Source organism: Spodoptera frugiperda, chromosome 25, assembly GCF_023101765.2.
Source record: "Spodoptera frugiperda isolate SF20-4 chromosome 25, AGI-APGP_CSIRO_Sfru_2.0, whole genome shotgun sequence".
NCBI classification, from domain to species: Eukaryota; Metazoa; Arthropoda; class Insecta; order Lepidoptera; family Noctuidae; genus Spodoptera; species Spodoptera frugiperda.
The window spans coordinates 15,575,688-15,590,208 of NC_064236.1; the positions used below are offsets into that span (position 1 = coordinate 15,575,688).

The following is a 14,521-nucleotide window of genomic DNA, read 5'->3' on the forward strand; positions in this document are numbered from 1 at the left end:
ACGTTTCAATCTTAGAATTTTCAGTTACCTCAGTAGCGTATTGTAGCTGCTGGCGCTTGTCTCAGTGCTGCTCACAATTGTGTATGTTTCGGTACGGCAATACAAGCGGTCTGTCTGGCTATTGGCATGCTCTTAATGTTGTAAACAAGAATTGGGGCTTGGCTTTACATTATTTAATCTAAATTTGTGCCAAGTCTTCTATTAGCCTTATTTTGTTGCAATAAGTGGTAGAAATTATTCAAAGTTAATTATAATATCCTAAATCCTACGCAAACATTACATTTTCTGTCGTTATCTATATTTCAGATAGGGTCTCGGCTCTGTGTATCAGCTATATAAAACAAATAAATGCACTGAACCTTTTTCGAAACAATAGGAATTTTTGTTGTTAAAAACAATACGTTATCGTGTCGAGAGTATATCGAAAGTACCTATCGAGAGCGCAGCAATATCTGTTGTATGAATTGACAGATTGGCAAACGTGGTTACCATTTTGTTGTTTTAGGTGTATATACTTCAAATCTGTAAAAGTTATTATTTACTTTATATTCACTAAGTAGTTAATATGTGTTGGACAAACAAGTGTCACGTAACCACAAACTCTTGCCGTATTAGTAATTAAAATGTCTTAAGAATCATTACTTACGTGTAATAGATACACTGAGAAATAACAGGAAGGATAAAACAGTTAGGAAAAGCATCAGCTGTTGGTCATCGTTAGATGTAAACATAAGTATGCGTAGACGTCCGACGTAGAGTAATACCTATTTTAACCTTTGACTCACAGTCCGATGACACAACGCAACAGAGCTAGATACTCTACGACGCTTCGTATCGTAGGCGGTTACTCAGTCCTATCTTATACACTTACAAACCACAAGACGTTCCTTTGTTACCAGGAATTAAATATGCTTTTAGATGACAAAGACAGAAATAAATGATAGAATTTGCCACAAGAAAGGAGCAGTATATCAATACATTTGTTTGATTTATTTATTAGTAAAAAACATGTATAATTTTACAGCTTAAGCCAGTACATTATACAGTTAAATATTTAAAAAATAGTACAATAAGTTTACATCACATTTTAATTATGATGTCTAAATCATAACCTAAATTATTTAGGAAACTGCGGCATTCTTTTGAATTCCGTTATGATAGCAGCTCATAATATAACTCCCCTAATTTCCTATATACAATTAGTACCAGGAAATACTAGTGTTATATATCAAGGACCGGTGTCATTGAAAAGAATACAAACACTTGATAAAACATGCATAACATTTAGACTTTGTTTACACAATGCGATAAATAACGTAACGTGAGGGTCTACCGCCAAGAAACAAACTGCTCACATAAATTCTGAGGAATTTTAATACCTTCTATATTTACTTTCCCACCTGATTGAAAAGGTCGTGAGAAAGCAAAAGAAATAAATGTCAAGAAATTAGTATTGAAGCAAAAGTGATACGTATTACTTATAGTAGGGTCTTAAGCATCAATGAATTATATGAATGAAACTACAGAGGAAAACCGTACCGTAAATTGAGAACATCGTAATACCTAAATATACAATAATAAAGGTAGTATTAAACAATGTTTATGTTTCATAATAATAAAATATCACAATTATCCTCATTAAATTGGTACAGACTGAGATAACAAGGAAAGAACAAGAACCGTAATAGTTATTAGATATAAGACAAGGCTCGCCAATATTATCAGTAATTGGTACAAATAACGATCTTAAAATTAAAGTATTTGACCTTCATATAGATCGTCATTAATTGGTTGTGATTGTGACGTAATTATCGTAGCATTGCAATATAATGGTGGCAATTAGCAATCTATTTGCAAATATAATACAGATTAAAATCGACTAGCATCCATCTCGATTCTAGCAGAATTAGTTAAAGTGCGGTCACAAATCCGTTCAGAGTTTGTGGTTGCTTTGCCAAGAACGTTTTCCGATTCCAACGTGTAAATTAATATAATTGTACAATGTACTTACGTACTGTAATTGTATCTAGGTTTACGTATTTTTATTAACTAGTGGTCGCCTAGTGGTCGAAATTCGACCATATACGATTTAATTTACAATATCACTTAACATACGTTTAAGGATAATTTTTGTTTAACGAATTGCTATTAGTTTTGTAAAATTCAAATTAATATATTCCGGCGCATCATGAACAGGAAAACTCTATTCATATGAGACGTGAGAATATCATCGCAATGTCTGTCGATTTTGACGTTTTGTCAAATACTATCAGGTACTATGCATGTTAGTGTGTAATGTTTTATTTATTGATTTAATGTACTTTATTAGCATTATTTTTGAAAAATATTAGCGATTGCAACTTCTCCTACACATCTATACTAATATTATAAAGCTGAAGAGTTTGTTTGTTTGAACGCGCTAATCTCCGAAACTACTGGTCTGATTTAAATAATCCTTTTTGTGTTGAATAGTGCATTTATCGAGGAAGGCTATAGGCTATAAAACATCACGCTATGATCAATAGCAGCCAAGCAGAGCGGGTGAAACCGCGGGGAAGTAGCTAGTAAACTATAAGTGTACCAAATTTTATGCTCCTATGTCCGCGCAATTTTCGTAAAAAGGGGTCCAAAGTTTTTGCATCACGTATTAATATATAGATACACTAGCGGACCCGACAGACGTTGTCTTGTCTACACGTCTTTAATTTGAAAATTTGTCGGATCCAATGTAAAACATTTCAAAATCAACAACTACTAATAAATTAAAAATTAATTAAAAATACATTGGCCAGCGGACAAAATTGTGAATCTAAACCATTCTCAGATCCTCTTGAACACACACAAAATTCATCAAAATCGGTCCAGTCGTTTAAGAGAAGTTCAGTGACATACACACTTACAGAAGAATTATATATATAAAGATATAAATATTATTTCTAGTAAACATACTGATAACTAGTTGCTTCACTTTATTGAATTCAATTAGCCCATTTTCACGTTCTGCCATTTCAAAGTTTATATAAACGATGTTTAATTTAACTAATGTTCATAACATAATTTTATCTTTACTTAAGTTATTTACACATACACACATAACACAAGGTAAGCTTAATATTTAGTTCAAGCATTAACAGTTACTGACTATGAAATTGTAAAGGGAAGTTTGATCGCACTGCAGGGCTGAATTATTTCCACGCCACCGCTTTACTTTTTATTCTGCTCAAAGTATTGTAACACGGACGATTGGCGCTTGAATACTCTTAGTATGCGTTGTGTTTTTAAATACAATAAGTTCAGTATGTTTTGTTTAATGTATGAGTAACCTGATATCCTATTTTGTTGTAAACCGAGTACTAAAAATATCTTAAGAACACATCCCATAAATACACGAAGTCGTAACGTTACAATATTTAAATAGCGCAACCGTTTATCTGCTTTAATTTGTCAATAATGACCTGTTCGGCCGCAGAAAATTATCGTAGAAAAGCAACGCCCGGGGTGTTCCCCACCGCCACGCTACGTTTAACTCATCGCCTACCATTCAACTGCACCAGCCGTCGTTCACTTTATAGATACAAAGTAGCAATAGAAAGGAGAGATGGAGCGATTAAAACAGTCGACTACTTCAGCTAGTGGATAAAAAGAATCGATCTTAAAAGACTGTTCCCAAGTTTTGTAAAAATAAATGCCAACTATATACACAATATTGAACTTTTACTCTAGGGTTTTAAGAAGCATTTACTTTCCAATGAAAGCAAAAGCTAAAGGATAAAAGAAAGTTCTCGAACTCAGCAATTGTTGTATTTTTTGGACAAAAGACTGTACGTAATAAAAACACATAGAAAGAAGTTGTTATAATAAACGAAACCTAATTTAATAGTTCTCTTAAAACTTTTTTGCTCCGCCCTGTCAAAGGCAGAAATATAAAAGAAAGCCTAATATCGACTAGGCACCATTTGACGCGCGACATGTTTTTCTACGTGTTGAACGCGCGTGTTGTGCGGTACTTTTGTTTAACAACATTGTCTTTTAAGATAGAATCCTGATTTCTCTTCGCTTCATTTCGAAACTAAAAAAAATGCTGAAAAAACGACACTATTAAGCTTTAATTAAATAGCAGCCAATGTTAATGAAAATATCTTACTAGCTTGGATTTGTACTGTAAAATAATCTGTAAAAGCTAAACCTTCAGTAAATTTTAATTAAATGGGTTCGTGATACTGTCGCTTTGAAATGGCAGGGAATAAAATATGAATAATAAATAAAATCTAAATGCGTTCTTAGTATTAAGCAGCTTAGATTAGCAGCTTAGCAGTCAAATAAAATAGAATGGTACGTGAGAGAACGAGAATTCACCTTTGTTTACTCTTGGCGAATCTTTTTGTCTGATTTTGTTTCACCACAACTAGTGCCTGAAATCATTTTTATCCTTCGATATGGTTGACACTTGTAAGCTTGCGAATTGACGTACTTGCAAAGCCTTAACCTTCGGGATACCACGACACATTTCGTAATAAATTGATTAACACCATCGGCACTCTCCCCAAGGGAGGTTACTCAATTACGTGCGGCGCTGCCTGAGCAGTCGATCGTGTCTCTGTCCTTATTAACTATCCCTGTGAATCTTAGCACAGCTTGTATCTAGAATTAGAACCTGGCTCTATATTCGCACAAATTAATTCTTTCATGTAACAGAAGAAATCTGTCTTTAGTAATAATCACTTACATTTTTCATATATTGCTCTACAGTTTTAAATTATATCTCTTTATTTTAGAAATTTAGAAAATACCGTCACTTTTATGTACTTAATATTACCTACATTACTGGATGTATGGTGCCGTGTAACAAAGAATAAATAAAAATATGAATATTTTAAGTCTTCTGAAATTATTCGGTTTCTTTGGTTTGGACTTGTGAGGAAAAGAGAAGAAAATATTACTAACCAACTGCTGAATTTAAATAGTGGAAAGGTAGCGGACGACGAAAGAAAAGATGTTTAAGTGTAAATAATGTTAAAATAATCAGTCGACTTATAGGTAAAAGATATTTTATTGTACCCATCCCAAATAGCTAAGGTTAAGGACAGAAGGCGACGCTCTCATGAACAAACTAGTTTGTGCAAGTATGCATGATCGTATGTGTCGGAACGCTTCAGTCTTCAGTCTGGTGGGTGTGATTTTAGATAGTATCGGTGGGCATATTTTACAAAATATTTATTGCACAATACGACTTCTTCGGTTTGTCATAGGCGCAGAACTGAGACTGTACAGGTATACTTGAATGAATGAAAGAATGTAATGTACCACACACGATTCAAGTATACCTGTACAGTCTCAGTTCTGCGTCTGTGACAAACCGAATAAGTCGTGTTATGCAATAATATGAAGTAAACAATAGTGTGGGAGAGCCATGCTTCGGCACGAATGGGCCGGCTCGATACCACGGCCTCACCGAAAACCGACATGAAACAACGCTTGCTTTGTGTTTCGTTGTGTGGGTGAGGTTATCGAAGGCCCAATTCCCCCCTTCCCAATCATCCCAAACCCCAATTTCTCAACGGTATACCGGGAATGAAAACTTTTGCAAATATACCTGACGTCCATAGTGACCACACACGATTCAAGTATACCTGTACAGTCTCAGTTCTGAGTCTGTGACAAACCGAGGAAGTCGTGTTGTGCAATAAGTATTTTGTGAAATATGCCACCGGTTTTATCTAAAGTGACACCACAAATGATGACGTTTTAGCTACTATTGCTAGCTATTGAGAAAAAAGAGATTACTAAACAAAATTATAGAAAAAAAAACTATATATTATTTATGACGTCATCCGTTAATTTTCTCGTCGATAGTCTATGTGCGACTTCTGTCATCTGTCACCCGAAGTACGGGCGCGCGTGCGACTGAAGTGTTCCGACATACACGCTCTTGCATACTTGCATAAACTAGTTTGTGCAGGTATACAGATCTTAATTTTAATCTGCCTTCCAGACTTGTGCAAGTTTTGTCACACACACGCTCCGGTATACTTGCACAAGTCTTCAGTCCCGGTATACCTTACAGGTATACACACCTACGTGTGTGGCCACCATTTACAAACACTTCAATTTTATTTATTAGTGTAGGTAGATAATAACTACCTAACCATATTACCGTAGTATTATTTTTCTTGAGAAAGGATTTGCTAATTGTATCCTGTGTCCTTACATCCCCTCCCTACTTTACTTTTATTTCTGTTATACCCAGTCACTAGTTAGTGCATTGTTTGTTTACGACAACAAAGGAAGAATAATCTTTTATAGAGTATGCTCTCCCTAGGTCTTAACTTGAGTATTTTTTTATACTTCCAACTTATAGTTGACAGCTCTTGTGAGGGGAATATTAATTATTTTTTTAACAATTGATAGTGACATTAGAGTAATGAAAATGGTGTAGTAGTTATTTAAAAAATAAATACCTCAATGACTGTATTTTAGTTTTTCTTTTTGTGTCACCAAGTAATGTATAAGATTTTAAATGTGTATCGTGTTAGTTCTAAAACAGAAGTTACTGAAAAAGCATGTGTAAACAAAGCTGAAAAATAAAACTTTGACTGCCGTGCGGACCTTTGCGACCAAATCATATACTCGTACATATATTATGCTCCGTCGAGCACGAACTGGTGAAGTGATCGCAACTATAATTTTATTAATGTTTGTCTATATTATTTAGTTGATGAGTCAACTTAATTTATTAGTTGATCTTATATCAACTTTTTTCAGACCAACCACTTTCCTAATGTATTTTAATTTTAATTCTTCTTTTTATAGGTTTAATGCAACCACGTACCTATTTTCTCTTAGCGTCAGCACTTTCTAAACTGAGTTGAAGTTTACCGTAAATATTTTTACTTTGTAATATTAAATATATAAATAGTACTTTTTTTTGAGGGGGGAAAATCATACAATGACTTCTTCCGCATTGGGTGAGGCGGGAGGGAGTGTCAGAAAAAACCACCCCGTTCCTTCTCCTGCTTTGAGCCGGAGCCCCGGTAACCTTTTACGTTGTCCGCAGCTCCGGAAAATAGTACTTTACCGCAGTGTTTGCTCAGTGTACGTGGATCTCGTAATCTACCTACGCCGCTTACTTCAACCACTTTCAACTTTGTTAGGTTTTAATTTCCTAACTCAGCCCCTGTTAGAAGCCACTAAGTTTGAAACCCGGCAATATTCAGTCGCAATGAAAGCATGAAGTCAATTTCATCTTTCCGCTACATTTTAATGGCTTTCCTTTCAAAATGTCGATTGGTCGCGGCGGCGCCGGGCGGCCGCAACGCGGTAGCGAAGAATTGGTAGAATAGACATTCAATATATAGGTCAAATTAGGTTTGTGATTTTTATCGAAAGAAAGCTCTAACAGAACCCCAAAAATAAAATTGACAACACTTTGATACACATTTTCGTTTATATGTAGTCATAATGGCTAATATTTTAGAAACAAATATTTGATTAAGCATAAAATAATATTACAAAGCATACGTTTGCAGAGCAATCCCCATAGTGAACAATTCATTTGTGGAATTATTGCTAGTCGAAATCCATTGAATGCTCATCGATTTGTCTGCGGTATTTTGCTAAATTATAATATCATTTTACTCTGAACTGCATCTAATCATTGTAGTAAAAGGCAGTTTTAGATAATTATATTCACAACAGCCTTTCATTGAAGTTTATACCTACATAAAACACTATTTATTTAATTAGCGCATCTGTCTACCATTGGGGTACTATTTGCTTCATTTACATGTCCATCTCTATATGTAAGCTCGTTGATTGAGGTTCCTTTAAATTGATACTAGCGGACCCGACAGACGTTGTCCTGTCTACACGTCTTTAATTTGAAAATTTGTCGGATCCAATGTAAAACATTCCAAAATCAACAACTACTAATAAATTAATTAAAAAAAACATTGTGCAGCGGACAAAATTGTGAATCTAAACCATTCTCAGATCCCCTTGAACACACACAAAAAATTTCATCAAAATCGGTCCAGTCGTTTAAGAGAATGTACAGTGACATACACACTTACAGAAGAATTACATATATATATAAAGATAGATTTCTCACTTATTTGGTCAACTTGTGCATTTTCGCTCGATACATTTATTTCGTTAATGTTCTTCGTTGTTTAAACAAAAACAAACCGCTTTGAACAATTTTATTTTCAATTGTAGTGTCCACGTCTTCTCTCAGTTCTTCACTGCCTATCAATTTAACTCCACACGTGCTCCTCAAAGCTCACATCAGTTATTTTACTTTCGCCCTTCTATTGCCATACCCACTTTTTCCTACCACACATTAGTATTGGGGCCAAAACACGCAGCAGTACAACCAATTATTTAATATCTATCTATAATATAAAGCGCAAATTTCGAGAACAGCTGACCGATTTCGCGAATTCTTTTTTTGGTTCTGCTATTGACATGTAAAGGTTCTCACATATGTAATAAAAAAAATTACAAAGATGCGCAGAAAAAAATTCAAGGGGGAAACAAAGTTCACGGGGCCGCTAGTATTTAAATAAAACAGTAGATTTGTAAGTAAGAATGTAAATATAGATTCTAAGCCTAAGAGAGGATTATTTTACATACATATTTACTTTTCTCATTCTGAGAATACAGACGTACTTAATAATAGTAAAACCGTTTTCCCCGAAAATATATCCAGTAGGTACCTTATCCATATTATATCAAAATATTTTGGTTAAACTTGGAAATCCATTTGTTACAACCACGTTGGCGTGTTGATCACAAGCGGTTGTGAACGAGTTTTGGTTCAATTACCTTATTATTAGAAGTAAGGATTAATTGTTATTTTCATTAAAAGTCAAAGTCAAAGGAATTGTTATTTTCATTAAAAGTCAAAGTCAAAGCCAGTGCTCAGGGAAAATGCCGTAGCCCGAGTACGATGGCTGGAGATGCACAACATCCGTTTCTCTAGCTATAATATTGACGACGAATGCTGCAAGCGAAATCATGAGTAGACAGACAATGTTGTTTGACAAGGATCCTCGCTGACTTTCAACATGATGATAACAATCTTTTTTGTGCCGAATTTAACAATAAATGTGCTAAGTGCTATATCGATTTAGAATCCTTATTAAATGCGCCAACTTTGGTGAAATTTGCCACTACTAGCGCCATACATAATTTATTCGTTTTTTTTTTCGTTCAGATTCATTACTAGTAGTTTGTAGTTTATTATAACACTAGCTTTTGCCCGCGACTTCGTCCTCGTGGAATAATTACTTCCGGAAAACAAACAATTTATCCCCCTTTTTTCCCTGTTGGGAGAGAATTTCCAAAAATCCTCTCTTAGTGGTAGCCTACTCCTCCCAACAAACACACACGCCAAATTTCAGTTCTCTACTGCCAGTAGTTCCTTTTTGCATGATTCAGTATTCACGCACGATGGCTTATTAGCGTAATTCACGTATATCTTTGGTGTATCGATTTCTGTGATTCTTTTTTTATTAAATAGGTAATAATGTTAACATTTTTTAATTAGGGATGAAATGTTATAAACGTTAGAGTAGACAAATATAATCAGAAAGCTCTGAACTGCTAAGCTATCGGGAGTAACACGTGTTATTGTGAGTCAACCATAAAAGATAGACATTAGCTGTCGTGGAATATTTTTTAAATAATTTTCAGGAGAACATTTCCGTCGTACATGATTTCTGTGTAGTTTTAACCAATAAGGCTGCACACGCGACGGAAGCTTAAATAATGGGGTAATTTCTCCTGTTTTCCCAACATTTCCCTTCATTGCTCTGCTCCTATTGATCGTAGCGTGATGAAAAGTATACTATAACCTGCCCTGGAATATGAAGAACATTATTGTACCAAGTTTCGTTGAAATCTGTCGAGTGGTTTTTGTTTCTATAACGAACATACAGACAGACAGACAGACAAACAATTTCTGATTGCATTTTTAGCGTCAGTATCGATCACTAATCATGAAAATAACTTAAATAAACAAGTCTTGCTGTAATTACGTCCGTCAGCTGCCTAATTTGTCTAACTGCATAAGCAGCTGAGCTTAGTCTCCCCGAAAGTGATTTTATGTGGGGCCCCCATTGTAATCTGTCATCTAGTGTGATACCTAAAAATATAGTCTCCTTAACAAATTCCAACTTTTGTCCGTTCAAAGCAACATGACATTCGTTATTTTTTGTACGTTTGGTAAGCAAAATTTAATACATTTGGTTTTTTTCTCATCTCTCTCATTGGATCTGTTTTGCAAAGTCTTCAATTCTATTTCTCACTTAGATATAGAATTCAGAGAAAAACCTAATTACGATTGGCCTCGTTGACTTCAAACGCTTGAATTGACATTTTATAACGTTTTCTAGAATTTTATCTCTTTGATCTTATAATTTTTTCATTGTAGTGAGGTAAACATTTGAATGAAGAAGCACAAAGTTCCGACACGATAAGTAACGTCTTTTCTTGTTTACTCCCACTAGCGTAAAGTGCTATTTTCCTTTAATTTTGATTATGCTCCAACCATTCTGTACCACCGCGCTGTGTTAGCAGTTTTTATGTGCGTACTTTGTTTCTTACTCCGCGTAGCAAGTACACTGAACCGCGGGTCAGGTTTCATGAACCTTCACGGGTGTGCACAAATACAATATCCATAAAGCTCGCTTTACTAGGTATTAAGGTTTACCGTATATCAAAACTATGCAATCCTACTAGTTATGGTGAAGAGCATACGTGTCAATGAACTGACCTAACTATACTAGATTCTAAGGTACCCGTGGATAGACGGACAAGCTTTTTATATCTGTTTTATTAATCTATGATGACGAATTTATCTTTATACGGAGCTGTTTCTTGTTTTAGGGGACATCACACAGAAGGGCTATGAAAAGAAACGCGCGCGCCTCCTCACACCATATATTCCACAACAGCAGCCGCAAGGTAAGTCCAACGAGCTCTCATTAACCATAAAACGCAATATCGCTGCTAACACCGATGCCTGAACTAATAAGGTACCTTATAAGACCCGTCAGTACTAGCACGTCTTTAGTCAGTGACGTCACGTGTTCCATAATTATAGTACTGAAGCGTCCAAGGTCGCGACAGAAGCGTCGCCGGGGTCAAGTGTCAATTGATCACCGTCGATGGATGTTGGACAATCGCGAAATTATCGAGTCGGCACGGTCCGATTCCACAACGAGGGTCAAGCGATGAGGCCATCTTGAATCTGGACTCCTGACTACTCGTATTTAGAGCGCGAGTACGATGAACCTCTGATACACTTGTCGGCTTCAAAATATTACACTCGAACGGCTTTCACGATACTAGTAACTGCCGTGTCTGTAAACAAGCATAAGTGGGCGGCAAAACAAATGATACTACTGGTAGTAATTAAATGCAAAACAAATCAGTATCAACAACTTTCTATAATGGTCAAAAGCATTTATAACATTCATTTTCAAGGTTGAATTGCTTTTAGCCAGACAGTGTAATGTTTAGAACCGTCATCAGATAATTTTGCATCGGTTCAGCGACGGTCGAAATTATTAAAATAATGAGGCCGACCTTCATTCACAGCTCACAAAAACTACACTAAACAACCAACCAATTTGTCCAACTTCCGATCGATGGTGATGTTACGAAATGTTTTTTTTTTCCTTATTTCCCTTTTAGTTGTTATGGTTTAGTTAGTCGTTACCCACACGCACACAACCACACTTTACCACCACGGTACTATTTCGTAACTAGCACTTAATATAACACTAGATAATGAACACTGTCGAAATGTACCAGCTTTATTCGCTTGCGGTGCAGTTTCGCCTACAAAAAATGCTCAGTAAAACCTTGGCCCGAGGTGAAACGTGAGGGGTACGTAATTCAAACTAACTAGACGATTCAAAACGCTGAGAGAAATTAACCGGTGAACTTTATTTGTAGCAAGCAATAGCTACTGATTTCTATGTAGCAAATCCCTTTTAATGCTCGATTAAAGCTAGTTCACATGAGTTTATCCAAAGCCTGTCTTAAGGGTTGCCAGATCCAGACTGATAATTTCCTGGACGTCTGAGTTGTTGATTTGAGAGACACAGCGGAATGTGAGTTTTGGTGTTCGATAGAGCTGTCGGTTAATGAAAGAAAAAAATGTTTTTGAAGCGATGTAATTAATTACTATCTTAAAATATTAAATTTAATTCATAATTGCAGTCATGGTATTGTATTATTGTGAAAAATGAATTAGTATTTTTTCTTTCCGGGACAGTAAAGTAAAAGTACTGGACATCTGGCACCCCTGCCCCTACCCCAAATCTATTCTATCCAATAGCTAAAGATGGTTCGTTGCTTTTTGAATTCAGTACAAGTTAGTCGCAGAATTAAGTAATTTATCCAGAGTTCTTTCAATAACGTCTAAACTTTATTGAAAGAACTCTAAACGTTATTGAAAGAACTCAGTATTCTAAAATACAGTTGTATTCCTTAGATGTGAACAGGTTTACCTTTGTTTCATTGTGTTCTATCAGTGGCGTTGTTGCACATTGTTGAGAACAATATGGTGCACTGACTAATATTGAAAGCTGTGAAATGTAGGCATCGTTTGTCTGTCGTTTGTCCGGGACTTAATAACAAACCTTTCGCATCAGGTTCCTAATGGATTTAGTATCTAATTGGCGCAGTATCTGTCTGTACATAAATTAATTTTATGTATAAATATGAAGTGAAACTTTTTGAAATATACGCTGCTCTATGTTTGGCTAAACAGTGCCAGTGGCAAGTCAAATTTAATTCACATTTCACGTCTGAACACTTCTTGAATAGTTAATATTGAGTCGAGAACGTTCATATTGATTTGCACCAACCAATTTATGACAGAAACAACTTCAACCATAATTATTCATTATCAATTTACGATACTGTTAAATCAGTATTGGTCTAGAGTGGAGACAATAGATGTTTTCTATTAAGTTCAAAAATATAATGCCGACATTTTGTGATACAAAGAAAAATTAAAACAAATATTTCGGTACACCTTCCATAGTTGCTCCGGATATTTATGAATAGGATGAGTTTGCTATAAAATATGATGATATAAAATAATAAATTCGTTATAATAACTTCCTACAAGTTATCCTATTTTGACATACTAGAAGTAACTGTGGCGACTTTCCACCAATTAGCCTAAGCTTATAACGGACTGTTTCCCCCATGGACAGATAAAACGAAACGAAGTAAAAAGTAAAATTGATGCTTTTGCCACGATATAATCGGCTTCTCAGTGTTCATGCTCAATAAACTTTAGAAGGATTTAATTTATGCGGTAGATTTATCGATCCCTCATTCTAAATTATTACAAAATTGCTTTACATTTTAAGCGGAATTTGCCTTAAAAGGGCCTCATAATGTCTCCTCAAAGTTGTATAGAATATCAGTTTGCAGTCCAAATCCATAATACTCCTTCGGACAAAGTTACTATTGTTTGAATTTCACAGCTCTTGACGTTCTGAGATCAAAGTACGCGAGAATTAAGTGCATTCAATACCATCAACCCCTTCACTACGGGCGTACAGTGCTCTGTCTATCCCATTCTATCTGTCCTTGTCTTTCCGAGTTTCGAGAGTCCTGTATACTCGTAATTTAGAGAGCCCAAGTTTCTGTACCATGAAGTCTCTTCTTTTCTTCGTCGGTTGGAACTTGAGGAAACTATTTGGGACTTATTTTGAAACCTACTCCAGTATCTCATTTATTTATTTTGTTTAAAGAAAGTATTCTCAAGACTATTATCATATTTTAAAGCATTGAAACTATTGAGTATCTAACAACACCATTTGAGAAAGGCGTACATATCTACGTACGTTATTAACACTAATAAACCATAGAGAAACCGTGTTCAAATAAAGATATCCCCAAAATATGAATACTGGTCTTTCTATACATGCAGGTACACTGGTATACATGTAATCTTTTATGTTTATTAAGGCAACTCGTGTCACCTGCGTGCCATAAATACAAATTCCATAGTTTGGTACGAGTACGTGAGTTAAAACAATGGGTAACAAAACTGCGTGGTTGGACGGTAGGGCCGCAAATATCGATTGCTTTACCTTAGCCATAGTTTTTGGGCCTGCATTGCGGTACCTGATAACGTAAACGACGCTTATCAGCTAGCCAGTTCGTTGACCCCGCGTGATAACCCGCGCCGAACAAACGTGTTAGTACCTTGTCATACTACACCCATTAACTGTTGTTACTCACGACCATTGTGAGTGAGCTTAGGAGTAGGCTTTTCCTGTGTTTCTGGTTTTAGTTCGGCACCAAGCGGAAAGTATAAAAATAGCCGAGGAAAATATTGGAACATGAAACTGGATACATAATTTAATTTAACTTTCATTTAATATTAGCCGATACTGTAAATGTAATTATTGAGTTTATTCGATCTACAATATTCAATGAAACGGAAAAATGATACTTGAGCCATTATTACAATTTGCATACCCGACACGAA

The 14,521-nt window shown here is 35.5% G+C and overlaps 1 protein-coding gene across 20 annotated transcripts in view; it reads left to right on the plus strand.

The window, feature by feature from the left end:
- Positions 1–14,521, plus strand: part of LOC118267499 (disco-interacting protein 2) — a 118,452-nt gene that overhangs the window by 22,970 nt on the left and 80,961 nt on the right. For all 20 annotated transcript variants that reach the window (XM_035581533.2, XM_035581542.2, XM_035581550.2 and 17 more), the window contains exon 2: positions 10,888–10,965. In XM_035581533.2, coding sequence (XP_035437426.1) covers positions 10,888–10,965 — 78 coding nt within the window. The remainder of the gene's footprint in view (positions 1–10,887; positions 10,966–14,521) is intronic.